The sequence below is a fragment of the Balaenoptera musculus genome, chromosome 16 (genome assembly GCF_009873245.2).
Source record: "Balaenoptera musculus isolate JJ_BM4_2016_0621 chromosome 16, mBalMus1.pri.v3, whole genome shotgun sequence".
Classification (NCBI taxonomy): domain Eukaryota; kingdom Metazoa; phylum Chordata; class Mammalia; order Artiodactyla; family Balaenopteridae; genus Balaenoptera; species Balaenoptera musculus.
In genome coordinates this window covers 4,496,439-4,522,074 of record NC_045800.1, presented here as the reverse complement: position 1 = coordinate 4,522,074, position 25,636 = coordinate 4,496,439, and the positions used below count along the sequence as shown (strand labels likewise).

Here is a 25,636-nt window from a genome sequence, read left to right as displayed (position 1 = left end):
CACCTGCAGGAACATTTAACAAAACATCCACCCAGGCAGAGCATCCTTTGCCCAAAAAGTAGGGAAGAAACGCTGCAGCTGTGTGAATGCACCTGCAGATGGCGCTGTGGTCACCGTCAGGGTGACGGGCTCCCCACTCCTGGGTTCACTTAAAAATAAAATGCTTGGCTGATAATTGGCTGTGGCTGTCAGGTGTCCTTACAGGAAGCGGGACGGTTGTGTGACCTGGTGCCCACCAGAACGAACGTGAAAGTCACCTGCAGCAGCCTCTGTAGGCTTGGCAGTGGCTGCTGGTCACTTCCAAGAGGGAAATCATCTGGCTCAGGGCCCCTGTTATGTGAGTAGATGGGCTCCTGTGGCCTAGAATTCCGGAGGACACCTGACCGACCGTGTGGGGTGCCTTTTGAAACTTCATCTGTTCCCCAAAAGAAGGATGAAGCATCATTTGGGATGATCACAGCGCTTTGCCAGTGTGTTCCAAAATAACCGGAAATCATTTCATTTGCTCACCAAACAAAATGTATTAAATAATCATCAGGAGACATTATTTTACACAAGTAGTTGAAGGCAACTATCTATAAATTGTATAGCAAAATGTTATCGTCCGGATTATATGAAGGATTCCTAAACATTAACAAGAAACAAAAAAAGACAGTAGGAAAATGGTAAAAAATTTGACCAGGCAAAATATGAATATCTAATTAAGTATGTTTGTGAATCATGAAAAGATGCCTAACCATCTAGAAATTAGGGAAGTGCAAATTTAAATGGTATTATTTTACTTATCAGATTGACAGAAATTAAAAGAATTACTAATATCTGGGAGAAATAGGCTCCATCGTACACTCTAGGTGAGTGTAGAAGGTGGAAACATTGGAGGTTGGCAATTTGCAGTTTCGATTACAGTTTAACGTGTGTGGGCAGAATACAAAGGGTCCACTTCCATGAGCTCGCCCACAGAAACCCTTGTGAGATACACAAAGATGTCGACATGAGCTGCAGAATTGTAGGTAATAGCCAAAAAGTTGGAAACAACCTAAGTGTCCATCCAAATCTTGGTTTATCCAAAAAGTGGAAATTCAAGGGGCAGTTAAACAAAATGCAGAGGCTCCTGTGTGCTGACACTGAAACTCTCCAAGACAGACCACCCAACGAGAAAGGCAAGTCGCAGAGCTGCCAGATACCGTATTTCATCTGTTTTTTTTTTTCCCCCACATTTCACATCACTGTATCCTGAAGTGTGCCTTAATATCTGTTTTCCTTTCTTAGTGGTTCATAAAGTAATAGCACATCTTACGATCCGTGGAGTCTCAGATGTGATGAGAGAGTAGTTGGGATGCCAGTTATCAGAGAACCTATAGGCTTATGAATGTAAACGTGTAGGGAAAATGTCAGGGCAGATACACCCCACGAGTTTAACAGCGTGTAACTCTGGGAACAAGAAGGGATGGCTCTTGCCCGTGACTGTTTTGTGTTTGGTCTGAACATTTTGCAGCAGGCCTGGATCCCTGTGTTGCTCCTATAGACCAGAACCCAGCAAAACGCACAAGGTACAGGGTGGGAGCAGACTTGTAAAGCGCCCTCTTCTGGTAAACAGTGGGTCCTGCAGGGACCTTGCCCACCCGCCCCCCACCCAACCAGAACACAGCTGCTCTGCCACCTTCTTCCCCTCCCTCCTCTTCTCTCCCACCCCTGCCTGCCCCAACGCTTCCCTCCCCCAGGGACCCCCAAGGCAGAGCAGGTCTGCATTGGAGGAACATCATCCAGTGCCCCCCTTACTACAAGAGGGGACCCCAGAAGGGGGGGGTCCCTTCGTCAAGGCCTTACACAGAGCTCTTTAGGGCTGAGGGGGGAACCAAGGGGCCTCCCCACCCACTGCTGCCCACCCTCACCTCACAGGGCCGTCCAGCACAGCGGGTGATCCGCACAAGTTTAAGTGTGCAGGTGCGTGACTGAGGTCAGAACTCACACGGCAGCCCCCGACTTTCAAATTCCAGGACCAGATTCCGTGTAAGCCGACACACACGTGTGCACACTTCTCAGGCGTGCAGGGGCATAAATTTGCACGAACATCCATACGCACCTGACTTGGAGCATTAGCTGCATAGAACTGGAGGAGATTTGGGGAGAAAGCTGCTCCGAGTGGACCACCAGGGTACTCACCTCCAGGAGGGCCCCCCTCTCCTCCCCAACCCTGACCCTCAGCCCCACCCAGTCTGAGTCACATCAACGTGAAATGAAAACAGAAAGAGACTCGAATTTCCTCTTAGTCATCACCCTGACTTCCCTTCGGGAGCCCATTGGTGCCCGGGAACGCAGCCCAGCCTGCAGAGGGTTTTTCTGACCCACATTGGTTTTCAAAATTGTATTTGCGTTGAATGGCTTACCAATATTTAAAAATCAGATCATTTTTACGTAAAAATATAGATTTCTTCCTTCGGTAAATTGGAAGAACTGAGCACGCCACGTGCACCTCTCCTTGGCCCCCGTGGGCTGGGGCTAAGACGCGTCCAGCCCCGCAAACAGGGCATGGACACCCCGCCAGTTCCCTGAGCCCCATGGGGCCTGCTGGTCCTTGGCTGTTCCCGCCTGACCTCTGTCTTCCAGAACAGAGGCGGCTGCTGACAACTGACAGAGACCCTGAGCAGGGGAACGCATTTGTCCCTGTGGCCCATCGCTTCTGCCCGGGTGCACGGCCCCTTTCTGGGGGTCTTGGGTCATTCAGCCCCGCTCCTTGAGGGCGTGCCGTGGAATGGCCCACGTCTGTAACTGCAGCCTTGACTCCGGGCAGCGTGAGCGCGGAGGCTGGACCCTGGAGCCCCTGACGGCCCCAGGGGTGGGCTGTCTGTGATCCCGGTGCCCACCTGAAGCTCCCGGCAGGCCTGCACGCTCAGCTAGGCCCATCCCGCCCTCGGGCCTACGAGCTGGCCCGTCAGTCACTGCCAGGGTTAAGCTGAGCAAATGCAGAAGCAGGGAGTTCAACAGAAGGGACGCCCCGGGAGAGCAGAAGGGCACCTGCCGGGCTCTGCGGCTGCATCCGGATGGGCAGGGATGGAGCTGAGGGGCGGTTATGAAGCGGACGGGCCCTCTCTGGGGCCGGGCCCAGCTCTGCCCCTTGGTAGCAGGCGTCTCCCCCATCAGTCTGGGCTTGAGCTGCTCCGAGGCCCTGGCAGGGTTCGGGGGTGCTCCAAGGAGCTGCAGGCAGGGAGGCCACGGGCAGGTCAGCTCCCAGGGTCGGGGAGGAGCGTCTGGAGCGGGAGGGGCTCCCGGGGGGGGACTAAGCAGCGCCCTCAGCCTGGCACCCCCGCCTCCCAGTGCAACCGCAGTGGTCTGTGGGCATCGCTAGCTCAGATGGGAGGGGCCTTGGGGCAGCCTAGAACGAGGGCATCTCGTGGGCCGGCCAGGTTTACGGCGGCTGAGGTCACCTCGTCACCACTGTCCTCAGCGTGTAATACTTCTGCGTCTAGCATCGCTCAGGTCGGGAACAGTCCTTCGTTTATTAGGAGCATAAGCACGGACCACCCACAGCGTGCCGGCGTCGGCGCAGGGCCCAGGCGGGGAGCTCCCGGCCCAGGGGTGAGAGGCCCGTCACACCTTTGGGATACGTGGGGAGGGGAGCAAGACGGGGGGCTGCGGGGCTGTGGAGCCCCCGCTGGGCTCAGGGGCCCCGCTGGTGCTTCTGTGGCTCAAAGTGATGACGGTCCAGTCGTGCCTTCCAGGGGCTTCCACTGAAACAGGGGTGAAGGCGGGCCCCCCCGGGCCTGTTCACCCCAGGAGAATAGGGCCTGTGCTAAAGGCACACAGAGCCCCTCTGGGATCCACCGGCGGGGAGCTGAGTAGGCTTTGAGGACGAGGGGCCTTTGAGGTCCTCCTTGGCGAGCGAGGACACTTTGGTGAGGAGGGGGCAGCAGGGCGGTCTGAGGAGACGGGAATGGAGTCAGAGCACTGGGGGAGGGGTGGGGTCTGAGGGTGGCGGCCAGGCCACCAGAGCCCCCTGGCATTCGGGCTTGCGGGCCAGGCCCTGGGCAGCCACAGGGTGGCCACGTTGGGTCCAGGGATGTGGGCCCTTCTGGTCCAGGAAAGACAGATGAAAGGGGAGCGCGGGTGGTGCCTGGGCACCAGCTTTCCTCTGGGCGGGTGAGGTCGGGAGCTCACGGCTCTGGGAGGCCGGGTCACCACGCGACCCCGGGCCACTGTCCTGGGACAGAGCAGCAGGGCATCTGCACTCCCACCCTCCTCCACCTCCCGTTAGGGGCAGGGACAGGTGCCCCGGGACCTGGGGAAACAGGTCACACGGGGGTCTGGGCCTTCACTACCCAGCAGCAGGGGGCCTTGGACATGTCAGGTCATCAGATCCTCAGCTCAGGTTCTTCCTGGTATCAGCGCTGCTCATCTAAGTAGAGGGGCCTTTGTGGACCCAATGGACCAGGATGGTGGACTGAGTTGCAAACTGTAAAGTAGGGTTCTGGTATCCAGGAAGAAGGGCAGATGAAGGAGGGAGTTTGCAAACCATAAAGTGGGGTTCTGGTGTCCAGGAAGAAGGGTTGAGAGGGAGTGACTACTTTGCAAACTGTAAAGTGAGGTCTTGGCGTCCAGGAAGAAGGACTGTTGAGGAAGGGAGTTTGTAAACTGTAAAGGAGGGTTCTGGTGTCCAGAAAGAAGGGTTGAGAGGGAGTGACTACTTTGCAAACTGTAAAGTGAGGTCTTGGCGTCCAGGAAGAAGGACTGTTGAGGAAGGGAGTTTGTAAACTGTAAAGGAGGGTTCTGGTGTCCAGAAAGAAGGGTTGAGAGGGAGTGACTACTTTGCAAACTGTAAAGTGAGGTCTTGGCGTCCAGGAAGAAGGACTGTTGAGGAAGGGAGTTTGTAAACTGTAAAGGAGGGTTCTGGTGTCCAGAAAGAAGGGTTGAGAGGGAGTGACTACTTTGCAAACTGTAAAGTGAGGTCTTGGCGTCCAGGAAGAAGGACTGTTGAGGAAGGGAGTTTGTAAACTGTAAAGGAGGGTTCTGGTGTCCCGGAAGAAGGACCGCTGGGATGGGGGGGGGGGATGAATTGGTGACCTGTAAAGCGGGGTCTGGCATCAGGGAAGAGGGGCTGGTGGGAGGGCCACTTTGCCAGCCGTGAGGTCTGGTGTTGGGAACCTTTCCGTGCCCAGCCCCCGCGTTCCCTTGTGCCTCGAGTCCCGACGGGGACCCGCTTCTGTCCCCCAGGCCCTCCGGCCCCCGGCGCGCCGCAGCCCCTGCTGGCCTGGCTGTTGCTGCCCGTGCTGCTCTGCCTGCTGCTCGCCGCCTACGTCTTCAGGTAGGAGCGTCGGGGCGCTGACTCGCCCAGACCTGCCGGGGAGGAAATGATGCGCGAGGCCGCGGCTGCAGATGAGCCGGCGGGGCTGGCCCGGCGGCAGAGGGCAGAGCGGGGGCGGGGCCGAGGGGCCAGGGCAGTGGCCCAGCCATGAGCGGCGGGGACAGCTTCTCCCGGCTCGCCTGGTGGGTATCCCCGGGGCTCGGGGCTCTCGGCAAGCTCCCTGCGCTGACACCTAACGCGTCTGTGTCTCTCAGGTTCAGGAGGCAGAGGAAGGCAGTGGTTAGCTCCAACGACAAGAAGATGCCAAACGGAATCCTAGAAGAGCAAGGTAGGGGGCCGGGCCGGGCCTGGGGGGGGGCCGGGCCTTCCTAACACCTTAACACTTGAATGATGGACTCCTCCGGCTTTGCGGCGTTCCTCTGGCTTTACCTGGTGTCATGCCGTCCTTTATAACCGGAGTTTCCCCGTTTCAGAACTTGTGTCATTTTCTCTCCGGTGTGAAACAGACGTTTGAGGCATTTCAGTTTGTGGCTTTGGGGGAGACACTGTTCATATCCTGTCGTTTTTCCAGGATTTCAACGTGTAACATTTATCAGTAAGTCTTAGATCGTCCTAAGATGAGACAGGTGGGCTCATAATTTACAGTTCTCGAAAGGGCCCCCGTGGAATCCGCAGTTTTCCGATCAGCTACAAGAAGGGGGTTGATGTACCAACGTGCTTATTAGCAGGGAGGCTCAGAGTAGCTCAGGGGGAGTTTCCTACCTTTCTTTGAGGTTCCAAATTCAGCTACTAACTTGTAAATTCTGCTTACAAAGGCACATTCGTTTTCTTCCCATGCGTCGAGATATCCAAGAGAGGTATGTGAGGCAGAGGCTTTTACAAACATTGCTCACACCGGTGACTACAACTTCCTCAGTCAGCTTGCTGCCTGATTATCCTGTGGTTTGGGGGAGCAGAGGTGCCGTCAGACTTCAGATGAAGTACAAAACCGACCCGGCACACGACAAAGAATATCAGCAGCAAAGGACCCCAGCCAGACCCGGGAGGGCAGTTTTGCCGTGCTGGGGGACCCGTGACCCTGGTACCATGATGACACGTGGCCTCCAGGCGCCACCTTCCTGTCCCCTTCTCCCTGCCCTGCATGTCCCAACAGCCCGGATGGGAGGAAGAGGTTGGGACTGGTTAGGCGGCTTGCTCATCCTAGAGTGTCTGTCTCAGGCGGAATGAGCCCTGGAGGGAGTTCTTGGCTGGCCTTCAGAACAGCTCTGCAGGTGGGGACAGGCCCTTCGGCAAGTGACAGCAAAGTAGTGTTGACCCTGTCGAGAATAGCAGCTCATTCCCTAGGAAGAGAAGCACATGCCAGGATGTTGCTTGCTGTCTCACTCTGAATTTGTGAAAGCAGTTTGTCCGGGGGACACCCTTGAAGTCTGGCCCTTCTCCTTTTCAGTGCCGCCAGCCCCTCCCCCCCCCGAAAAAAAAAAAAAAAAAAAAAACCAGCAGTGGTTTCTCTTATTTCTCTTGGAGCTTATGGGGCTTGAGTAACCAAGACTAGTTGTTACAAAAAAGACAAGGCTGCGGGAGACTCGTACCGGAACTGATTCCCAGCCTGTTACCAATTTGCGCCCAGAAACCTATTGTTATTCTGTTGCATTTCAAACCTGGACAGTTGAGCTGGAGTGTGAAGCCACCTGAATCCCTTCAGGATCCCTTGTGGAAGGAGCAGGGCCTGGAGGGAAGGAGGGGTGGCTGGGTGGGTGAGTGAGCTGGGAAGAGGAGGCATCTCTGGTTGGTAAGAGCAGGGGACACCAGCCAGAGGGGCGTCCGTCTGTCACTATGAGTGATCAGGGTGTGTTAAAAGAGACAGACTGGGCTTCCCTGGTGGCACAGTGGTTGAGAGTCTGCCTGCCAATGCAGGGCACACGGGTTCGAGCCCTGGTCTGGGAAGATCCCACATGCCGCGGAGCAACTGGGCCCGTGAGCCACAACTACTGAGCCTGCGCGTCTGGAGCCTGTGCTCCGCAACAAGAGAGGCCGCGATAGTGAGAGGCCCGCGCACCGCGATGAAGAGTGGCCCCCGCTCGCCGCAACTGGAGAAAGCCCGCGCACAGAAACAAAGACCCAACACAGCCAAAAATAAATAAATTAATTAATTAATTAAAAAAAAAAAAAAAAAGAGACAGACCTTGCATTCAGCTGCTCATGATCTGAGACGACCACCCCCCTCCAGCTGTGTCATTTCAGGAACGGTGTCCGTCTGTCTGGTTAATGTCACCCATCTGGGAATATGGCCTAATAAGCCCTGTATTTCTGTTGATCCCACAGAGCAGCAAAGGGTGATGCTTCTCAGCAGGTCCCCCTCGGGGCCCAAGAAGTACTTTCCCATCCCCGTGGGGCACCTGGAGGAGGAGATCCGGGTCCGGTCGGCGGATGACTGCAAGAGGTTTCGGGAGGAGTTCAATGTGAGTTTGGGGCCCCTCTTTCTTGTCACGTGGAAAGGCGCTGGGACATGGGATGTTGTGTTTCAGGATAAATTAGCCCAAAGGCTCAGAATGCTTGCATCCATCGAGACACTGTCCCAAAAACGGGGTTCCAGGGAAGCCTGGTTTCTGCCGTGATGACCTTCATTCCCATTTATAAGGTGAGATGGTCGAGGAAGAGGTTCAGAACCTCCTTCCAGCTCAGACACCCCGAGTGCCGTGTTCTAAAATCAGGTGTGACGTAAACACTGTTATCTCGGTAATGTGCAAGACCAGGGCCTGAGTGGACCACAGGATAACAATTTCACGCTGAGAGCAAAGGAGCCCCCAGACCATCCTGCAGAACATCAACTAAACCGTCGAGGGGCTGCCTTGAGGGGACACTAGCTCTGCCTGGACAGCCCTTTGATTCTGCCCAAGTCAGTGTGTTCGTCCTGCTACCGCTGTTTTGGATGAACTTAGTGATGGCAACAGCTAAGATGAATTTGACGAACTGGTCCAGCCCGATGGTAACAAACTGATCCTACTAAGTATCAACAAAAATGCAAATGTACATTAATGACACCTCCCCTTGTGTTGCTGATTTTTTAATTTAATGTCCCATGAATTGTGTATCTGCTAGATAGACAGACGGATAGATGATAGATAGATAGATAGATAGATAGATAGATAGATAGATAGATGATAGATAGATAGATAGATAGGTAGATAGATAGATAGATAGGTAGATAGATAGGTAGACAGGTAGTTATAGATGCTTTGATGCACAGGCAGATAGACAGGCACACCGGGAAGTGTTGTCTCGGATTTGGCTGTCTAGTGTTTATCCCTGATCGTGTTTTGAGTTTTCTTTTATGCATCTTCCTCGTATCGTATATAGCCATGCGCTGGTGTTGAGCTTGAAAGAGGATGGGTTTCCAGCAGGGGGGGCCACCTGGTCCTGGCCCCTACCTGTGGCACCGCAGCCCTGCCCGGCCCATCAGTTCATCTCCTGGAGGCCACAGCTTCCATCATCTGTGAAGGGGCGGGGGTGGGAGGATGCCATAATGACCTCACAGGTCAAATATGAGGCTCTGACTTCGTAAACAGCAAAGAGTTGTACCATTGTGACATCTAAAGACAGCATGACTCCTGCTGCAGACAAGTGACGTTTCATCCAGAAGCAACCCAGGAGGGCACGGCAGGGTGATGGCACATTTAGACCCGTGCTTTTGTTTATTTTTTAACACAAGCCTCACCTGCCTTTATCTTGCTTCCTTTTAATTGTTTCCAAATGTATCCCCTTTTTTGGGAAATTAGGTCATAGTGAAAGACAGCTCCAAGCAGTATTGTTTTGCAGTCTCTCAGCCTGTCAAGAGAAGTTAATTCTCCATTTTCAAAATGACTATCCAAGTTGGCAGCTACAGGACCATTTCCCCCACGTCCATTCTTGTCCTATTTCCTCTTGTACTTGTATCTCTCCACGTGGAGGCTGGTGACCGGCCTTGCCGGGGGAGGGCTGAGTCAGAACTCACTGGCTGTGCCACCATCTCAAAAGCGAGGGCCCAGGAAGAGGGTCGGGCAGGTAAGGCACTTGTCCCAGGTGCAAAATTGAAGGGGGCACCAAAACACTCTGTCATCTGGATAAATTCTATTTTCATGCAGCTTTTAAAAATAAATCGAAATTAATGCAAGCAATCCATGATGAACAAAACAGCACAACTGTAAATAAAGACAGGGTCACTCTGGTGTTTCCTGCTGCCCCAGGCTCCGACATGGCTTATCACCACACTGTTGCTGGTCCTGACGTTATTTACAAGTGTGATATTTTGGTTATCATGGATTTTTTTTTTTTTTTTTTTGCGTTTAGATTTGTTTAGATGTTGAATTTGAATGTGATTTTTCTTGATTCCTGGGTTTTGGGGTACTCCTTTCAGTTTTGCAACCAAAGCAAGTGCCTTGCTCTGCTCTCCCCACCCCCGCCACTGAGCAGCCTTCCCAGCTGCCCTCCTGCCCACGGCCTCCACTCAGGGAAGGGCCGGGAGAGAGGGTCGAGGGGTCGAGTCCAGCAGCATGGAGCCTGGTCCTGGCTCCAGGGGACCCAGGGCAGCTGCACGTCCCCCTGTGGACCCCAGTTTGCTCCTCTCTCAAGTGAAGGGCAGGCTCTGCTGAGCTCCTCTCCCAGAAACTGTGCAGGGAGACGGATGAGCCTCAAAGTAGTCGAGCCAGATGAGTTGGGACTTGTGTGTGTGGCCAATGGAAGCTGCCGTGAACTTGGTGAAGTAAAAGAGGGCCTGGCACTGGGATCCGTTCAGTGGGATGATCAAGGCGTGGGTGCTGGAGATGGGCGGCCTGGGCGCCTGCCCCAGATTTGCTTCTCACCAGCCTGGAGGGCTTGGGCGACATCCTTCACCTCTGCCTCAGTGTCCTCGTCTATGAAATGAGGGCCCTCCCAGCCCCCATGGGAGTGTCTTAACACGTGAAAGAGGTAAGGTGTGTGCCCAGCTCAGCCCGGCGTCTGCACGAGGGGAGTCTGAGCTGCCGTCCTTCTCAGGATGACTTCTGTGAATGTCCAGTCTGCCGTCTCCACCCGCAATGGTAGAACGCTGACCTAGCAAAGTCTGTTCCAGGCCCCCGGTTAAGTCCCTGCAGGTGAGGAAAAGCCCCCCTCCAGACAGCTTCTTCCACGCGCCTCTGTCCCAGCAGGTTATTTTAAGCCCAGTGCCTAAAAATGTCACCTCAAGCAAACAAACCAACAAACCCTCTTTAGCCAATTTACGTAACCGGACAATCAATCACAAGGTAGTTATTAGCCAAATGCTCCCTGCACGGCTCACTCGGGGCGCTGCAGGGGTTCCCCAGCTATGGCAGACCGCACCCGCCCCAGAGCTCTCTTATTAGCCCTGTGCTTTTGGAGCAGCTCAGACATGACTGACGGCAGGAGAAACTGCTGGCCTGCTCTGTGTGGGCAGTCATTCTGTGTGCTTGGACATGGGGTGTAAGTTCGGGGCGCAGAGCGCTTCGCCTCCACTGTGAACTTCTGTGCTGCCCGCCCACAGTCAGGATCATCTCCCCATCTCCGTGTTCTGCTCTCCGGTCGCTGCCGGGGCCACACGGCTGGGGGTGACACAGCCGGGGCCATCCTTACCACTCAGACCCCTCCAGCCACTCCTCCACCTTCCTCACCTTCAGAGGAAGAGGGAGGCTTCTTGGTTTTGTTTTGTTTTTTTAATTTATTAATTTTAATAGAGTATTTTTTAGAGCAGATTTACGTTTACAGAAAAATGGTGCAGAAAGTACCAAGTTCCCATATACCCCATCTTTCCCTGCACCGTTTCCCCAGCGATTAACGTCTTGTCTGAGTGTGTTGCACCTGTCACAGCTGATGAGCCAGCCTTGACTCGTTATTACAAACTGAAGTCGGGGTTAGGGGTCCAGCGCTGCACATTCTGTGGGTCTCGACAAACGCACGACATCGTGCATCCCCCGCGATGGTCTCAGGCCTCATTTTTGTTTGCAGTGCTGGGGTCAGAAAAGCTTTGGGGTGAAAAAGAGAAGGCTCTAGAATGTTGCTACAAATTTCACGTTGAGGTTTGATCAAGAAACTCAGTGTTAAGACAGCTCGATGAAGAGCCAAGAGCTCCGGGCGGAGGGGGTGCTGGTCTGGCGGAGAACTGCCCACCAGCCTTGCCCAGGTGCCCGCCGGGCTGGCCTCCACACTGGCCCTGGAGAGCCTTTGCCTGTGGCCACTGGGTGTGGTGGGGAAAGAGGACATGGGCTGGCTGGGGCTGGGTCTGTGATGGAGAAACCTCCGACCCGGGAGAAGGGGGCTCTGGGCCCCCGGGGGCTGCAGACCGGACTCGGGGCCTTGGCTTTTATCCCAGGCTGTGCCTCGGTCTCCTGGGCACTTACAGCCGGACGCAGGGAAGCCCTTGCTTGTCCCTCCACTTAAGGAAGCGAGTGCCCTTCTCGTGGTCCAGGTGCCAGCTCCAGGTGCCCTCCCACGGCCTGCTGTGTGCTAGCCAGGTGACTCTGGACAATTCTGCAGCCACCCTGGGGTTCTCTTTCCTCATCTGCAAAACAGGAGTGATCCTAGTGTCACCTCATAATAGGTAAGCTGTGAAGTCAGGTGACCCAGCTCCTCCCTCAGTGCCTGGCACATTGTAAACACTCAATGGATATTAACACCAGTGACCCCTGGTTCATCTGATGGTCAGGCTGAATGTTGAAGGATGTGATTTGGGGGTTCAGAAGGCGCTTTCCCACTGTGCACTTCAAGGAGCCCCCCGAGCATGGAGCTCCCCAGCAACGAGCAAACAGGAAGACAGTTGGAGCTGACAAGAGCCGAGGGCCTCGGAGTAGTGGAAAGAACTAGAAGTCAGGACTCTGGGCTGACACCCGCTGTGCCACACGTCAGCTCTAGGGGCCTAGCTGAGCCCCTCTACTCATTTTCCTCCTCTAAGACAAAGGGAGGGTTAGGGCGGTGCGTGCAGGTCCCCTGGGGAAGTGGGTAGCTGCTGTGCGGGCCTGGGGTGGCCTGAGGTCTGCGTTTTCAAGGAGCCCCCAGCTGCGCCTGTCCCACTGGTCCTCAGAGCACACCAAGCCCTCAGCAGGGGAGGGCTCGAGGGTGGTCCTTCGCCATCACTCTCCTCGTCCTTCAGCCCAGCATCTGGGTCCTTGCTCCCGGGTCAGAGCTCTGCTGTGGCCAGTTCCTACGTACTTGTGCAGGACCTGCTCTGGACCAATATCGTGAGTCCTGGGGGTTTGGTGGCCATGCACGGGCCAGCCCCTGCCTTAACGCACTTCGGGGTCCAGCTGTGGGTCATCATGTTATCTGCACCTCCGCTGGCCCCACTAGACGGCGGGCCCAAGGGGAGGCGGGCCTGTGTCTCCATCACATCTCTGCCCGGTGCCGGCCCAGAGCCTGAGGCAGAGACTTCCACAGGCAGGAGCAGAGAGATGGGCCCAGCACTGGAGGTGCTCAGAGACCAGATTTCTTGATTGCTGCGCTCAGTAGGGAGGTGACGGAAACACGGTGTTGGATTCCTCACGTTTAGTGCTGACCCTGCGTTTTCTTCTAGTCACTGCCGTCTGGACACATACAAGGAACTTTTGAACTGGCCAATAAAGAAGAAAACAGAGAAAAAAACAGATACCCCAACATCCTTCCCAGTAAGATTTTACTTTTTTGTGTGTGATGGGTGGCATTTTGACTAAACTCAGCCTTGCCTTGCAGCTACTGGAGACCTTGCCTGTGCAGGCAGCAGGTGCTCCGGGGCTTGGAGATCAGGGCCTGGGTCGACGCAGCGGCTCAGCCTTCGCGACGGGGAGTCTAGGTGTCTGTCTCCCACCCAGGACTTGGGTAGCCTGTGTCGCTCTGGGTCTGGCTGCCAAGCCTGTGTTCACTGTTGAGACCTGTGCTGCCTGGTCTGTTTGCCCAAGAGGGGTGCCCCCTGCAGCGGCTGGCAGGGCTCCTCCTATGGACCCAAATTGTGCCTGGGTCTCGGGCAGCTGGTGGCCCTGGGCATCTCCCGTTTTGGACGCAGTGCTCTTGCCACCAGCAACAAGGCTCCTGTACCAAGGACAGAAGTGACAGAATAAGAGAGCTGTCTGACATTGGCAGCTTTGTGGGAAGGCTTAGAAGTAACTGGATCTTTACCACCACAGCTAAAGGTGGCCATGGGCGGGGGGAGGGTGGCCCCCAGGGGGTGGGGGACCAGGGACCAGACACATCTGTCCAGGGGCGTTGCTGGATGGGCTGCGCCTTGGCCTCGGTGCCAAGACAGACCCCCAGAGTTCCAAGCTGCCTTTGTAGAAGCTGGCCTGGGAGGTTTGCGACATCCTTCCTCCATCCTGGACCCTCCTGTTGGCTTTGCCATAGGGCTAACAGAAGGGCAGCCTCAAAAAACTCCAGGGAGTTCACGTTTGAACCCCAAACCAAGGCCTACCCTGTTCCAGGGAACCTCCCTTCTCGGGCGGTGCTTCCGTGGGATGGAGCAAGCTGGCCTGTGCTGGCCCTCAGCATGTCGGCTCTTGGTTGCGTTTTTAGGGTTAGAATCGAGTCCATCTTCTCTGTAGGTAGGAGAAGCTGTGGCCCACCTCATCTCTGTGGTCTCTGGATTATCAGCACTTGATAGAAACAATTCTTTCCCATTTTGCATGCATAGGATTTATTTGTGGTTTTATTTGTTTGGGTTTTTTTTGTGGGTTTTTTCTGCAGAGCCCACCATGAGCCTGGGTCAACTAAAACCAGAGAAATTAACTAAGTAGTCTTCCATCCAACACATATTTGCAGAGGCAGCCAAGGGAGCACCAGGGAGACGGGTCAGGAGGCCACTGTGGTCACACAGCTGAGCTGAGAGGGTGGCTTGGACCAGGGTCCGGTTCTGGACACACTGCAATGATCATGTTGAGAGGACTTGCTGTTAGATTGGGTGAGGTTTATCGGAGGCAAGTTTCGCAGCTTGAATAGCTCAAGGGAAAGGAAAACCATGAAGGAGGTTGGGGATCTTTGGAATGTTTTTTGTCGAATAAAAATCAGGATATTTGGAAGTTAACATCTAGTATTAGTTGAATTAACTAGCTTAATTAATTACTTCATGCATTGACTGCAGAACGTACGTGTGGAGGACCCACTCAGCGCCAAGCCCTTTCCTAGGTTCCTGGCCTGCATTCCTCTCCTTATCACTCACTGAACACTGTATCTTTTAAAACTAACGATTACATTGTTAATTAAGAGTAGTTTTGGTGGGAGCTCAACCGGGCGGAATTAGCGGCCAGGTGTAGGAATTACCTGCACCCACCACTGCTCCCAGATGTGATGGCCGGGGGAGTGGGCACCGCCTCCCCGGAGGATCACCAACGGGGACCAGCAGGACCGGCACAGCATCTCTAGGCCGTGTCCTCCAGCTCGTACTATGGAAGGGAGTTGGCCTTTCCTGCATGTATGAAAATGTGGGTCCTGCCTCAGCCCCTCCTGGCCCAGGAGTGCCACGTCAGAGGTAATTGAGGGTGCTGGCCATCCCCACAGGCCCGCGGGACCTCTGCCAGGATGTGTGAGTGTTTCATGTTGGTGGGAGGATGCGTTTACGGAACAGTGGCCTGGAGATACTCGGGGTGGGCCCTGGAGATGGCCAGCTGGGTGGCATCTGGCGTTTGGCAGCAGCCAGACACAGGAGAAGCGCATCTGATTAAACTGAGCAGTTGGCCAGAGATGCCCTGGGGCAGCTGGATCACGGGGGTATCCTGCAGGCGGTCCCAAGGCTGGGAGACCCTGCTCTTACTCAGGGTGGGGTCAGGGTCAAGGGGGGGGCCCAAGGCCCTCAGTCCGGTACACCTTCCCTGCCCCTCCCCCTCTTCCCCAAGCAGAGATTGGCTGTAAATGTATCAGATTTACGAGATGCCCCTGGGGCAGGAGCCCGGTCCTGGATGTGGCTCTAGGGAGCTCTGAGGACAGAGGTCAAGATGCCGGGTGTGTTGACAGGCTGGATGTTCCAGGGGCTCCATGGCCAGTAGCAAGAGAGCGTCCTCTTTTCTGGAAAAAAGCGCCATTTTAGGAAATAGTGTTTTGAAAGAGAAGTGTGACTTTTTAGAGTAAAAAGACAGGAAGCTCTTAGAACTGCAAGATGCTGAATGTGACCAGAACGCTATTTTTAACCCCCTGCTTCCTATAGCTGCCTTCAGAAGGGTAAATTGGTCCAAATTATGTTCAACTCGCCTTATACGTGTTCAGCCAGAGCTATTTCTGCCTCAGGGCCGTCAGCCCCCCGAGCAGGAGGGTCTCATGGCCGAGCCTCTGTGGGCTGCGAGTTTGAGGTTGGACACCCTGACCGCCCCGTGTGGGCCGTGGTGACCCTGAGAGCCGCACTGGCCTGTGCTCGCTGGCGGCAGTGGTGTGGCGTCCACACAGCAGGTGTCTGAGGCCACCGCTCGCAGTCAACCCAGCTTCCTTCCATGTAGGTGGGAGACGTACAACCTGTGACTAGGAGGGGACAAAGCAGGGACCAGGACGCGGAACTATTCAATAATTAATGCAGTAAATACATATGAAGTTCTCACCACGCGCTGTGCCCAGCGCAGCATAATAAACGCGGAAGCAGCTTGATCCCCGGGCCCCGGGCGGAGTCTGGGCATCCTTCATATTTCTACTCCTGGGAGCGGCCGGCCGCTTACACACCAGCGGGGAGACCCAGGGCCGGGGCCACACCACCTGTAGGGACCCATGAAACCATCTAATTTCTTTTCGAATCAGAAGAAAATATATACCTAATCCAGCCTGGTTCACACTCATCTTTTTTTTTTTTTTTAATAGATTTATTTATTTATTTTATTTATTTTTGGCTGCGTTGGGTGTTTGTTGCTGCGCACAGACTTTCTCTAGTTATGGTGAGCAGGGGCTGCTCTTGGTTGTGGTGTGTGGGCTTCTCATTGTGGTGGCTTCTCTTGTTGCAGAGCACGGGCTCTAGGCGCGCGGGCTTCAGTAGTTGTGGCTCTCAGACTCCAGAGTGCAGGCTCAGTAGTTGTGGCTCACGGGCTTAGTTGCTCTGCGACATGTGGGATCTTCCTGGACCAGGGATCAAACCCATGTCCCCTGCATTGGCAGGCGGATTCTTAAGCACTGCACAATCAGGGAAGCCCCTCACACTCGTCTTTATACCAACTACTAATACAGTTGTAAAGTAAAATGTGTAATTTTTTTTTTTTTTTTTTGGAGAAAGGGGCCCCTGAAGGCAGAAGTGACATGGACCCACGTAGGTCACATAGGGCCCCGGTTGAAAACTCCTCCACATGTGTGTACACACAAATACATACCACAAGCATACACATACACACCACAAACACACATATACACCACACTCACATAAATACAACACACACTACACACACTGTATACAAGACACACCACTATACACCCCACAAGTACACACACACCACACACACACACACACCCCCCGCACACACACACTCACACACAGCCCTCCCCACGCTGGAAAACCGCTTGTAGCACAGGCCGGAATCTTCCAGGCGGTGGCCCATCCTGCCCAGTCGGTCCGTGTGAGTCTGGCTGACCTTCCTGCTCTGGGGCAGAGCTGAGTGTGAGGACTGGGGTCTGGAGTCCCAAACCCCGGAGCCTCGTGTCCATGTGTCCAGAGGCAGAGCTGTGCTCCCCCTGGAAAGCCTGGGAGAGTGGACCCCGGAAGTGGTCCTGAGGGCACCCGCACTGGTCAGTACTGGGGCCCGATTTGGGGTTCGGAGAATATTGCCATCACACTGTAGGGGCCCCGCATGTTCTGCTGTGTCTACGTGATGGCTCAGCAGACCGACTCCTGGACCCTGAAATTCGTACCTGTCATCATCCCACAGGTTGTATCGAGCTCCTGTTTGGGGCCTGGCTTGTCCTCAGTGCTGAGGTACAACAGGTGCATCCCCGACCTCAGGACACTGAGGATCTCGTGGGAATGTTTAAGGAGAATGTCCCTTCTGTCCCGTGATCGCCATGGTTACGTCCTTTGTAGTGTTTAATACTGTGCATGTGATTCCCTTGTCCTAATGGCATGGTTTTTGTGTTGGCTTTTTTTGCAGATGACCATTCCAGGGTGATTTTAAGCCAAGTGGACGGAACCCCATGTTCAGACTACATCAATGCTTCATACATAGATGTAAGTATGCCCAGCCCCCCACCCAGCATGACACTCACGTCTGGACCATTGTGGGTTGAGGGTAAATCATGACCATTGGGCACGTTCTTCTCTGGGGCCACAGATGTAAATTGTCACAACTTTCCTGAGCACAGTGGCCACAGTGGTCACAGCACAGAGAGCATGAAAGTGCTGGGCCTTTTGAATTAGCACCTGTGTCGGGAATTCGTTCTTAAGATGCAGATAAGCCCAAAGGATGTCCATTACAGAATTATTTGTATCACTGACCAAACAGAACAGAGGGGACCAGTTAAATAAATTGTGGTAAAATCATACACAATGGATTATTAAGAATCCATTTTAGTTGAACCTTAAAAGATCATTTAATAGAAATTTAAAATTATTATAAAAATTCAATATAAGAGAATGTGTACATATTAACCAATTAAAATATATATATATGTGTGTGTGTGTGTGTGTGTCTGTGTTTCTGCTTGTGTGTGTGTGTCTGAGAAGGTATTCACAGAAAAAATACTGGAGAGGGATATACAAAAATAGCATGTTATTTCTGGAATTCCTGGCGAGTTCTCTTCATACTTTTCTGTGTTTTCCAAATTCTCCATGATGGATACGTGTTACTTTCCTAACAACAACAACAAAATCCCTCCACAGTGATAATTTTGAAAAATTATAAATCTGATTTTATTTTTCTAGGGTTATAAAGAGAAGAATAAATTCATAGCAGCTCAAGGTAAGCTTTTTGTTAAGTTACTTTCTGAACGTGATTTTGGTAAAATGACATGGAAGGCGATTGCTTCTTTATCCGGTATCAACCATCCCGAGGGTTTACGTCGGCTTTTTGTACGTATCTGTGCTGCTACATCTACGTGGCTGATCAGAGACCGTCTAGCCTTTCCCTAAGCACAGAGTTCAAAGCTGTCATGAATCTCACACAGCCTTGCCACTCACTGTGTCTGCTTCACTGGCCAGGAGTGTCCCATCCCCTGGGAGCTGGTCAGAAATGCAGCAGCTCAGGCCCCACCCCCAACCTGCTGCTGTCCCTGAATTTGCATTTTGGCCAGCGTTCCCAGAGTTTGAGAAGCATTATACTGTGAGGTGAGGCAACTCCTCCTAGGAACAGGGCTTCAAAAGAGCAGGAGAGTTGGAACCCCTGAGAGCATATGCCCCCCGTCTGTGGTCAGGGCAGACAGACATGGAGCGTTTGGGGGCATCTGTCACACAACAGGCATGTTAGATGTGCAGCCGCACGATGTGTATGTGCAGACAGACAGACAGACACACGATCTGTTTCCACACCTGCATGATTTAAACCCAGACACCCAGTGGTCTGGGTTGCCATTTCAGCACATCGATACTTGCGTTAGAAAACCTTGAATTTCTCTCGGCTGGCTGAGCTCTACGTGGCTTCCAAGTTGTCGGGTTTGGGGAGCAGCGGGGAAGGGAGTGAGTAGCTTTCCAGTTCAAGGCCATAACCACGAGGACGAGGACGCTTTAGCCGTGAAAACAGCCCTTAACCCTCGCACGTAACCCTCTTTGTGATTTTGCTTACTTTCAATCCAGCATGTCGTCCATCTGCCCAGGGGTTGTCATCCCCGGGAGGCAGTGCGGTTGGGTGTCACTGGAGCTAAACTAGGTTTCCTGGACGTCCTCACTCCTCAGCAAGAGTCTTTAGAGCCGTGGGTCCCAAAATGCAGTGTAGATCAAAATCTTAAATGCACATTCCCTGAAAAACAGGGAGATACACATACGCCCACAGTCCGTCAGGAATAGGCCCAGCTTTAAATGTCAGAAAACCTGACAAACACTAGCTGACACCAATAGAAGTGTCTTTTTCGTTCTTATAAGCAGACATCCGGGGGAAGCAGCCCCGGGCTGGGGCGGCAGCTCAGGGCAGAGGGGCCTCTTCTATACCCCTCCACCCTCCGTAGTGTCATCCTCAGGGTCACAAAATGGCTTCTGCACCTCGAGGCCCCGTGTCCCTAATCAGGCAGGAAAGAGGGCAATGGGCAGAGGACTTTCCTCCGGGGACACTTTATCTTTTGTTCAGATCCCCTCCCCAGGGACTTCAGCCCACATCTCACTGGACAGCATTACTGGCTGTCAGGGCAGCCAGAAAATGAGATGTTTTCAGAGGAAGGGGGGTTAGACACGGTGCGCGGGTCAGTCAGCCTGCAGTGTCTCTCTCTCTCTCTCACACACGCGCGCACACACACACACACACACACACTCTGCTTCAGCAGTTCTGGATGGAGGGTCATATTCTGAGGCTTTGACAAGCACCCCAGTGGCCACAAACCACTTTGACAGGCAGCTTGAAACCCAGCTCCCATTTGAATAGCCTTTACGGCCCATGAAGATAATCACCCAACTGGGTCTTACTTGGCTCCTGAGGATTTCCCAGCCCCAGCGGGATATCGGGGGGAGTGGTAGGACAGAATGGGGAGGCTGCCATCTACTCGGGTTCTGGGACTCTGTAGGGTGTGAAATGCACCAGCAGGCCCATCACCCCCTTCCTCAGGGCAGGTGGGGAGCAGCCGTCCCGGGGCCTGAAGGCCAGGGCAGCAGGCCCGGGGCTCGCAGCGACCTCTCTGTCTGACTTCGGGACCATCCTCTACCCACAGGCCCTAAACAGGAGACAGTGAATGACTTCTGGAGAATGATCTGGGAACAGAAGTCTGCAACCATCGTCATGTTGACGAACCTGAAAGAAAGAAAAGAGGTAAGCCCAGCCTCTGAGTCACCAGCACTTTCTTCTCAGCTGCTTGGCTGGGGGTTTGCTTGCCACTTCCTTTTCCTTTCTCTCCCCCCCGCCCCCCGCTTGTCACTGCAGAAGAGAAAAAACACCCGGTGGCTCGCAGCATTTTTATTTTGAAATAAATTCTCTGTGTTCCAAGGATCTCACTGTCCTAGACTGTGATATAAAAATGATGCAGAATTTTCTTCTTTCAGCTGAGGGTCACCTCTGGTAGGCTACTCCATGGTGGGAGCAATGGATTTTAATATAGAGATTTTTAGTATATTGGACGTATAATGCGTTGAGCCTCAGACCATAAAAAAAATGATTTCCCGTTTATAATTCAGACCAGAGAAATGCATTTGAAAAAACAAGGCGTATTGAAGTAATACTGATTTGTCGTGTCGGTGTGTTTAATTAGCTGTTTCTAATTATGCTAATTATGTAATGCATGTACATTATAAGAACTTGAAGTCTCTAGGCTAAGCTGGTTCATTTCCTACGGGGACAGGTACACGTTGGCCTCTGTCTCCTGGACACGGCTGCCCCAGGTGGGGTGCATGCAGTGAGCCGCCCGGCAGACCCCTCATGCAATTTCTATTCCACTGACGGGGGCTGGCGCCAAACGGAGAGCACGTAAATGTAGATTATGTCAGGAGGTGACAGAAAATATAGAGGAGAGTAATGGGGACAGTGGTGGCTCGGGAGGGACGGGCCACCCGGAAGGCAAGGCCAGGCTGAGGGTGCAGAGACACCGGGACATTCTCATGCCTGGGAGTCACTCACTTTTTAGCCAAAGGGACACAGAACCCTGTAGGATAAACCGGAACACAGCATGATTGTGGCTCTGGAGGTGTGGAGGAGAGGAGGGGTGGCCCCCCTTGGGTCCTGGGCCAGGACTGGGGCAGGAGGGCTCGTTTAGGGGGTGATGGTGTCGCTGGGTCTCAAAGACTGGGCTGGTGGGGGGAGGGACTGCATGAGATGCAGCTGGAGAGAGGCACTGGGGCGGGGAGGTGTGTTTACGAGGCCGGGAGCGATCTGCTGGACCAGAACCAGGATGCCCACGCGGGGGACAGAGCGGCTACAAATGCATCAGGGAACCGGGGCTGAACGTCGGGCTGAGACGGGTGGGCAGTGGAGGCCCTCGGCGGGTTTCTCAGCAGTAAGCTGGGGCCTGTGCTTTAGGAAGTGAGCTCTCGCTCGCTCTCCAGAAGGAAGGAATTGGGAGCTGGAGGGACGGACGCTAGTGGCAGGGAGACTGTTCTTCTCGCAGATTCCAGCGTGAGGGCCAGCACAGGGGTGGGCGCGAGCAGACCAGGAGGAAGACCCAGCCTGGCGGGAGACGTGTGTCCTGCTGGCCTCTTCCCAGGGTCTGCGCGTCCTGGCACTCGGCCAGGCACGGGCCCAGAGGCCCTGATTCCCCCGACCCCACGCCCTGCGCTCCATCGTCACGCACTGGCCTGGGGCTGGCTGGCCTGTCCCCAGCGAAGCCCAGGCAGCTTGGCTGGGGCCGGGGCTGGAGGGCGGGGCTGCCCGTTGAGATGGAAGTGACAGGCCGTGGGGACCTCAGCTGGGGCCCAATGGGGAGGCCAGGCGGCAGGCGGGGCAGCCGGAGCGGCCGCCACCATCACTAATTTGTTCCGCCCAAAAAAGCACCGGAAAAGGCTCCACCCACACTTTCCGGTCGGGGAGAGGAGAGGGGTTTTCTTTTGTTTTCCAGGGAGCTGGGACAGGGCTGGGGAGGGCCGGCCTTCTCTGTGTGAATCCTGCCCTGGCCTTCCTCTCTCACCGGAAAGGGGAGGAAGCAGGGGGTTCCCGGGCAGGGACACGGCCCCGGGGGGCAGGGCGGCTGCGCGGGAGGTGTCCCCACGCTCTGGGCAGGTGCTGCGGCAGGATCTGGCCCTAGAAGAGGAGGCTGACCTGGAGCCCCGTGTCCCCTGGGACCAGCTGTCCCCTGGGACCAGGCTTCTGGGGGCTTGTTTATAAACATGAGACACAAGGAGACCAGGGCAGAAGCGGCGGGACTCAGAAGACGCCCCCAGCTCCCCCATCAGTGATCCTGTTGCTACGTTACTTGACATTTTCCCTCCATCTTTCTCCACAGAAAGATCCTACTGCATTTTTCTGTCTCTGTGACGCAGAGCTGGCCTGCTTCTGTGTCTTGATTTTCACCGTTTCAGATGAAATCATTTCTCAATAGAGTTCCCTGTTTCTTAATCGCTTACACTTCTGTTGTGGTCTCCCTGGCTTCAACATCCTGACTTGATGTTGCGAAATGTAGCTGCTCTGGCATCTCATGATCTGATGGGAGGGAGGGGACGGCGCCCCACACGTAGACGGGAGCCATGTAGATGGGAGGCCGAGGGCGTGGAAACAGTGCACACACTGAGCCCCCTGGGGGCCTGAGAAACAGCCCTCAGGTCCCCGAGTGAGAGTTTGTCAAGTTGAGAATCTCTGGAGGGTCCCTAGGAGGCCAAGACTGTCCCGAACCAGGACCTTCAGGGCTTGGTTTCTCCTCGGGGTCCCTTGCGAGTCACCCGGGCCCGGGCCGTGGAGGGGAAGTTGTCTAGTGGGTGTCATCACACAAGCTCTGGGCGCTGGTGAATACCAGCTGACTCTTGTTATATAAGATTATTAATGTCTCGTGACTCGACAGCTGTGCCCTGTGGGCAGTTTCCAGGGTAAACGGCTTGCTGACCCCAGGGCCTCTCCCTTGGCTGTGGAGCAGATGTCTCCCCCTTAGGCGGGCCTCATGCCTTCAGGTCCTCCTTGTAGGAGGACAACCTGGGATCAGGGGCCGGAGGCCCCATCCCCACCCTCTCGTGTGGCCCTCTGGTAGTTCTGGGGGAGGGAAGGCAAAGGAAGGGCCTCTCTGTGACCAGGTGCCCGCTCTGCAGATTCCCACATCGACCTCCTCCCGGCTGGAGAAAAATTAGGGACGTTCAGCTGACCACAGGCTCATGACTCTCCCACAGAGGACGGGCAGGATGCAAATTTAGTTTGTCCTGAATCCGACGGGCAGTGTGTGGGGAGCACGTGGTCCTCAGGGGCTTAGGGCAGCCCCTCCCAGGTGAGGCCACTTCTGCTCTGGTCCCCGGCTCTGCAGGGGCAGCTCAGCCAGACGGTTCGGTCGATGTGTGGGGTTAGTGAGTGGATGCGTGAATGAGACGTGAACTGGAAACGGTCCGATCCTGGTCTCAGCCCTGCCGTCCACCAGCTGTGTGGCCTCAGTTTCCCCACTGATTAAGATGGAAACACACTTCCCCAGCTGAGGACTGTTTCACGGGAAGCTGGTGTGTGTGAGGCCTTGTGGCCATGGCCAGGGAGGGGGCAACGAGGTGCTCAAAGGTCCCAGAAACAGACGTATTGTTTCTGTTCCATTGTTCCACGCAGGAGAAGTGCTATCAGTACTGGCCGGACCAGGGCTGCTGGACCTACGGAAGCATCCGGGTGTGCGTGGAGGACTGCGTGGTCCTGGTGGACTACACCGTCCGGAAGTTCTGCATTCAGTCCGTAAGCACCTGACATCCTGGGCTTTCTGGAGAAGCAGGGGAGAGAGTCGATACCCGTCTACGTTTATAATAGGAAGAGCTTTGCCCGCGGCTCTCACGAGCGGAGGATGAGGCTGGAGGAAGTGCCGGGCGGGGATGCGGGACGGTCGTTAGCGGGCCCAGGCCGTGAGTCTACAGGGCAGGTGGCAGACAGGTGCACGTGGGCCCTGAGTCAGTGCTGGATGTTCCTGGCTCCCAGGGACCTTGCTGGGTGGAGGAAGTCGAGTCAGTGGGAGGGTCATGGGGGTCCCCACTCAGTGACACAGTGTCATTTCACACGCTGGAATGGTGAGGTGAGTTTTTTTTAGCAGTTTCAAAATTATATCTGAAACACCTCATTAGTTTTCCCACTGATTTCCTGCAGTCCTTCCTTCCCCGAAATGATTTAAGGCAGTCTTCAATAAAGATACCTGTATGCAAGGCAGGTGAAGTAGAGGTTTAAGAGATTAAAAAAACCCAGAAAAAACAGAAGGTCGTATCATCAGGAATCAAAGGTAGAGTGAGGGGTGTAGTTAGATTATAAAATATGAGTCTGAGTTTCCGAGAAACCACAGCAAGAAAGGAAAGAGGATGAGCTTTATCGTTCTTACTATCCCCGGCCTGCCTGCCTCCCCAAAGCGCACACACACACACACAAACTTCCCAATACACCGTATAGCTTTCTGTGGCTTTGGGCGGAGAACCAAACCTGGGTTCTGGGTAAGAAAATCTGAGAGAGGCTTTGAGGCAGGGATTAGTGGGGTCTCCCGAGGGTAGGCCAACCACATCTTTTCCCCGAAAATTAAGATGCTTATGAGAGTGAAAGCTTATGCTGTTGGTAGTTACACAGGCATAAAAGCTAGGCACACTGGGATGTAGCCACCCTGCCTCCCAGCGGGGACCATGAGCCCTAAGGCCGTCTGTAGGGATGTATCTGGCTGCCTGGGGCCTGGCCTGGCCTGGTCCTGGGACAGGTGACCGTGGGTCCTGCTCTGCTGCCCCTGCTGCCATGGTGCTGTGTCCAGAGCCGGCAGGAAGAATCAGGGTCTCTCACTCTGGGGCGTCCAGCCTTCACTGATGGGCACCCCCTGTACCCGTACCCATGGCTGCCCACACCTGGACGGCAGAGGGGGGCCCCAGCAAGCATTCTCCGAGCGTGAGGCTGGGGAGGCGTGGGGCCGCCCCCCCGCTCACCTCTCCGTGTATCCCCGCAGCAGCTCCCCGACGGCTGCAAAGCCCCTCGGCTTGTCTGCCAGCTGCACTTCACCAGCTGGCCCGACTTCGGAGTGCCTTTCACCCCCATCGGGATGCTCAAGTTCCTGAGAAAAGTGAGGACACTCAACCCCGCGCACGCCGGGCCCATAGTGGTCCACTGTAGGTACGTGCGGGGCCGGGGCCACGGGGCGGGCCCTCCAGGGAGGACTCAGGCCCTCGTGGGAAAATCAGCAGGGGACGGATAGCCGGGTGGGCAGAGGGGCAGCAGGGGCGACGTGAAAGCGCCTCCCGGATACCTGGTGCAGCTCAGAGAATCCCTCAGGGCAAGAGCTGGGGGGATATTCCCCATCCGGGGCGGCAGAGCCCTTTCCTCAATGCCACCAGGGGGGAAAGCCTAATGTCGGAACCAGACAGGCACCCAGAGGCCCAGGTTGATGGTGGGGATGGAACTCTGTCATTCACCGCCCCCCCCTCCACCGCCGGGGACCCTCAGGTCACCTCAAGGAACAGAGATGGAAACCACGCTTCTATAGGGGGTCCACCTGACCTCTCTCAGCAGAGGTTTCCGCGTCTGTAATGGGGAGGACAGCCTCGGAGGGGCTGGGACTCACCTCTGGGAGTGGGCTTTGCAGGATGCTGGGCACTGCACCCATGTAAGTTGCTGCTGCTGTGGTTACAGCCGCAGCAACTAAGGTGGTGGAAGGGCAGGTTATGAAATGATTGCTTTTCCCAGAGCATGTTCC

General features: G+C 54.8%; 1 protein-coding gene across 4 annotated transcripts in view; it reads left to right on the top strand.

Annotated features, from left to right (window-relative positions):
- Positions 1 to 25,636, top strand: part of PTPRE (protein tyrosine phosphatase receptor type E) — a 166,101-nt gene that overhangs the window by 123,983 nt on the left and 16,482 nt on the right. The window contains exons 4-12 of one of the 4 annotated variants that reach the window (XM_036828477.1): positions 5,209 to 5,299; positions 5,554 to 5,627; positions 7,622 to 7,758; positions 12,837 to 12,927; positions 17,338 to 17,414; positions 18,108 to 18,144; positions 20,036 to 20,133; positions 23,542 to 23,661; positions 24,893 to 25,056. In XM_036828477.1, coding sequence (XP_036684372.1) covers positions 5,209 to 5,299; positions 5,554 to 5,627; positions 7,622 to 7,758; positions 12,837 to 12,927; positions 17,338 to 17,414; positions 18,108 to 18,144; positions 20,036 to 20,133; positions 23,542 to 23,661; positions 24,893 to 25,056 — 889 coding nt within the window. Of the gene's footprint in view, positions 1 to 5,208; positions 5,300 to 5,407; positions 5,482 to 5,553; positions 5,628 to 7,621; positions 7,759 to 8,193; positions 8,286 to 12,836; positions 12,928 to 17,337; positions 17,415 to 18,107; positions 18,145 to 20,035; positions 20,134 to 23,541; positions 23,662 to 24,892; positions 25,057 to 25,636 lie in introns of those variants that run through there. The other 3 variants (XM_036828478.1, XM_036828479.1, XM_036828480.1) reach the window with 3 other exon arrangements.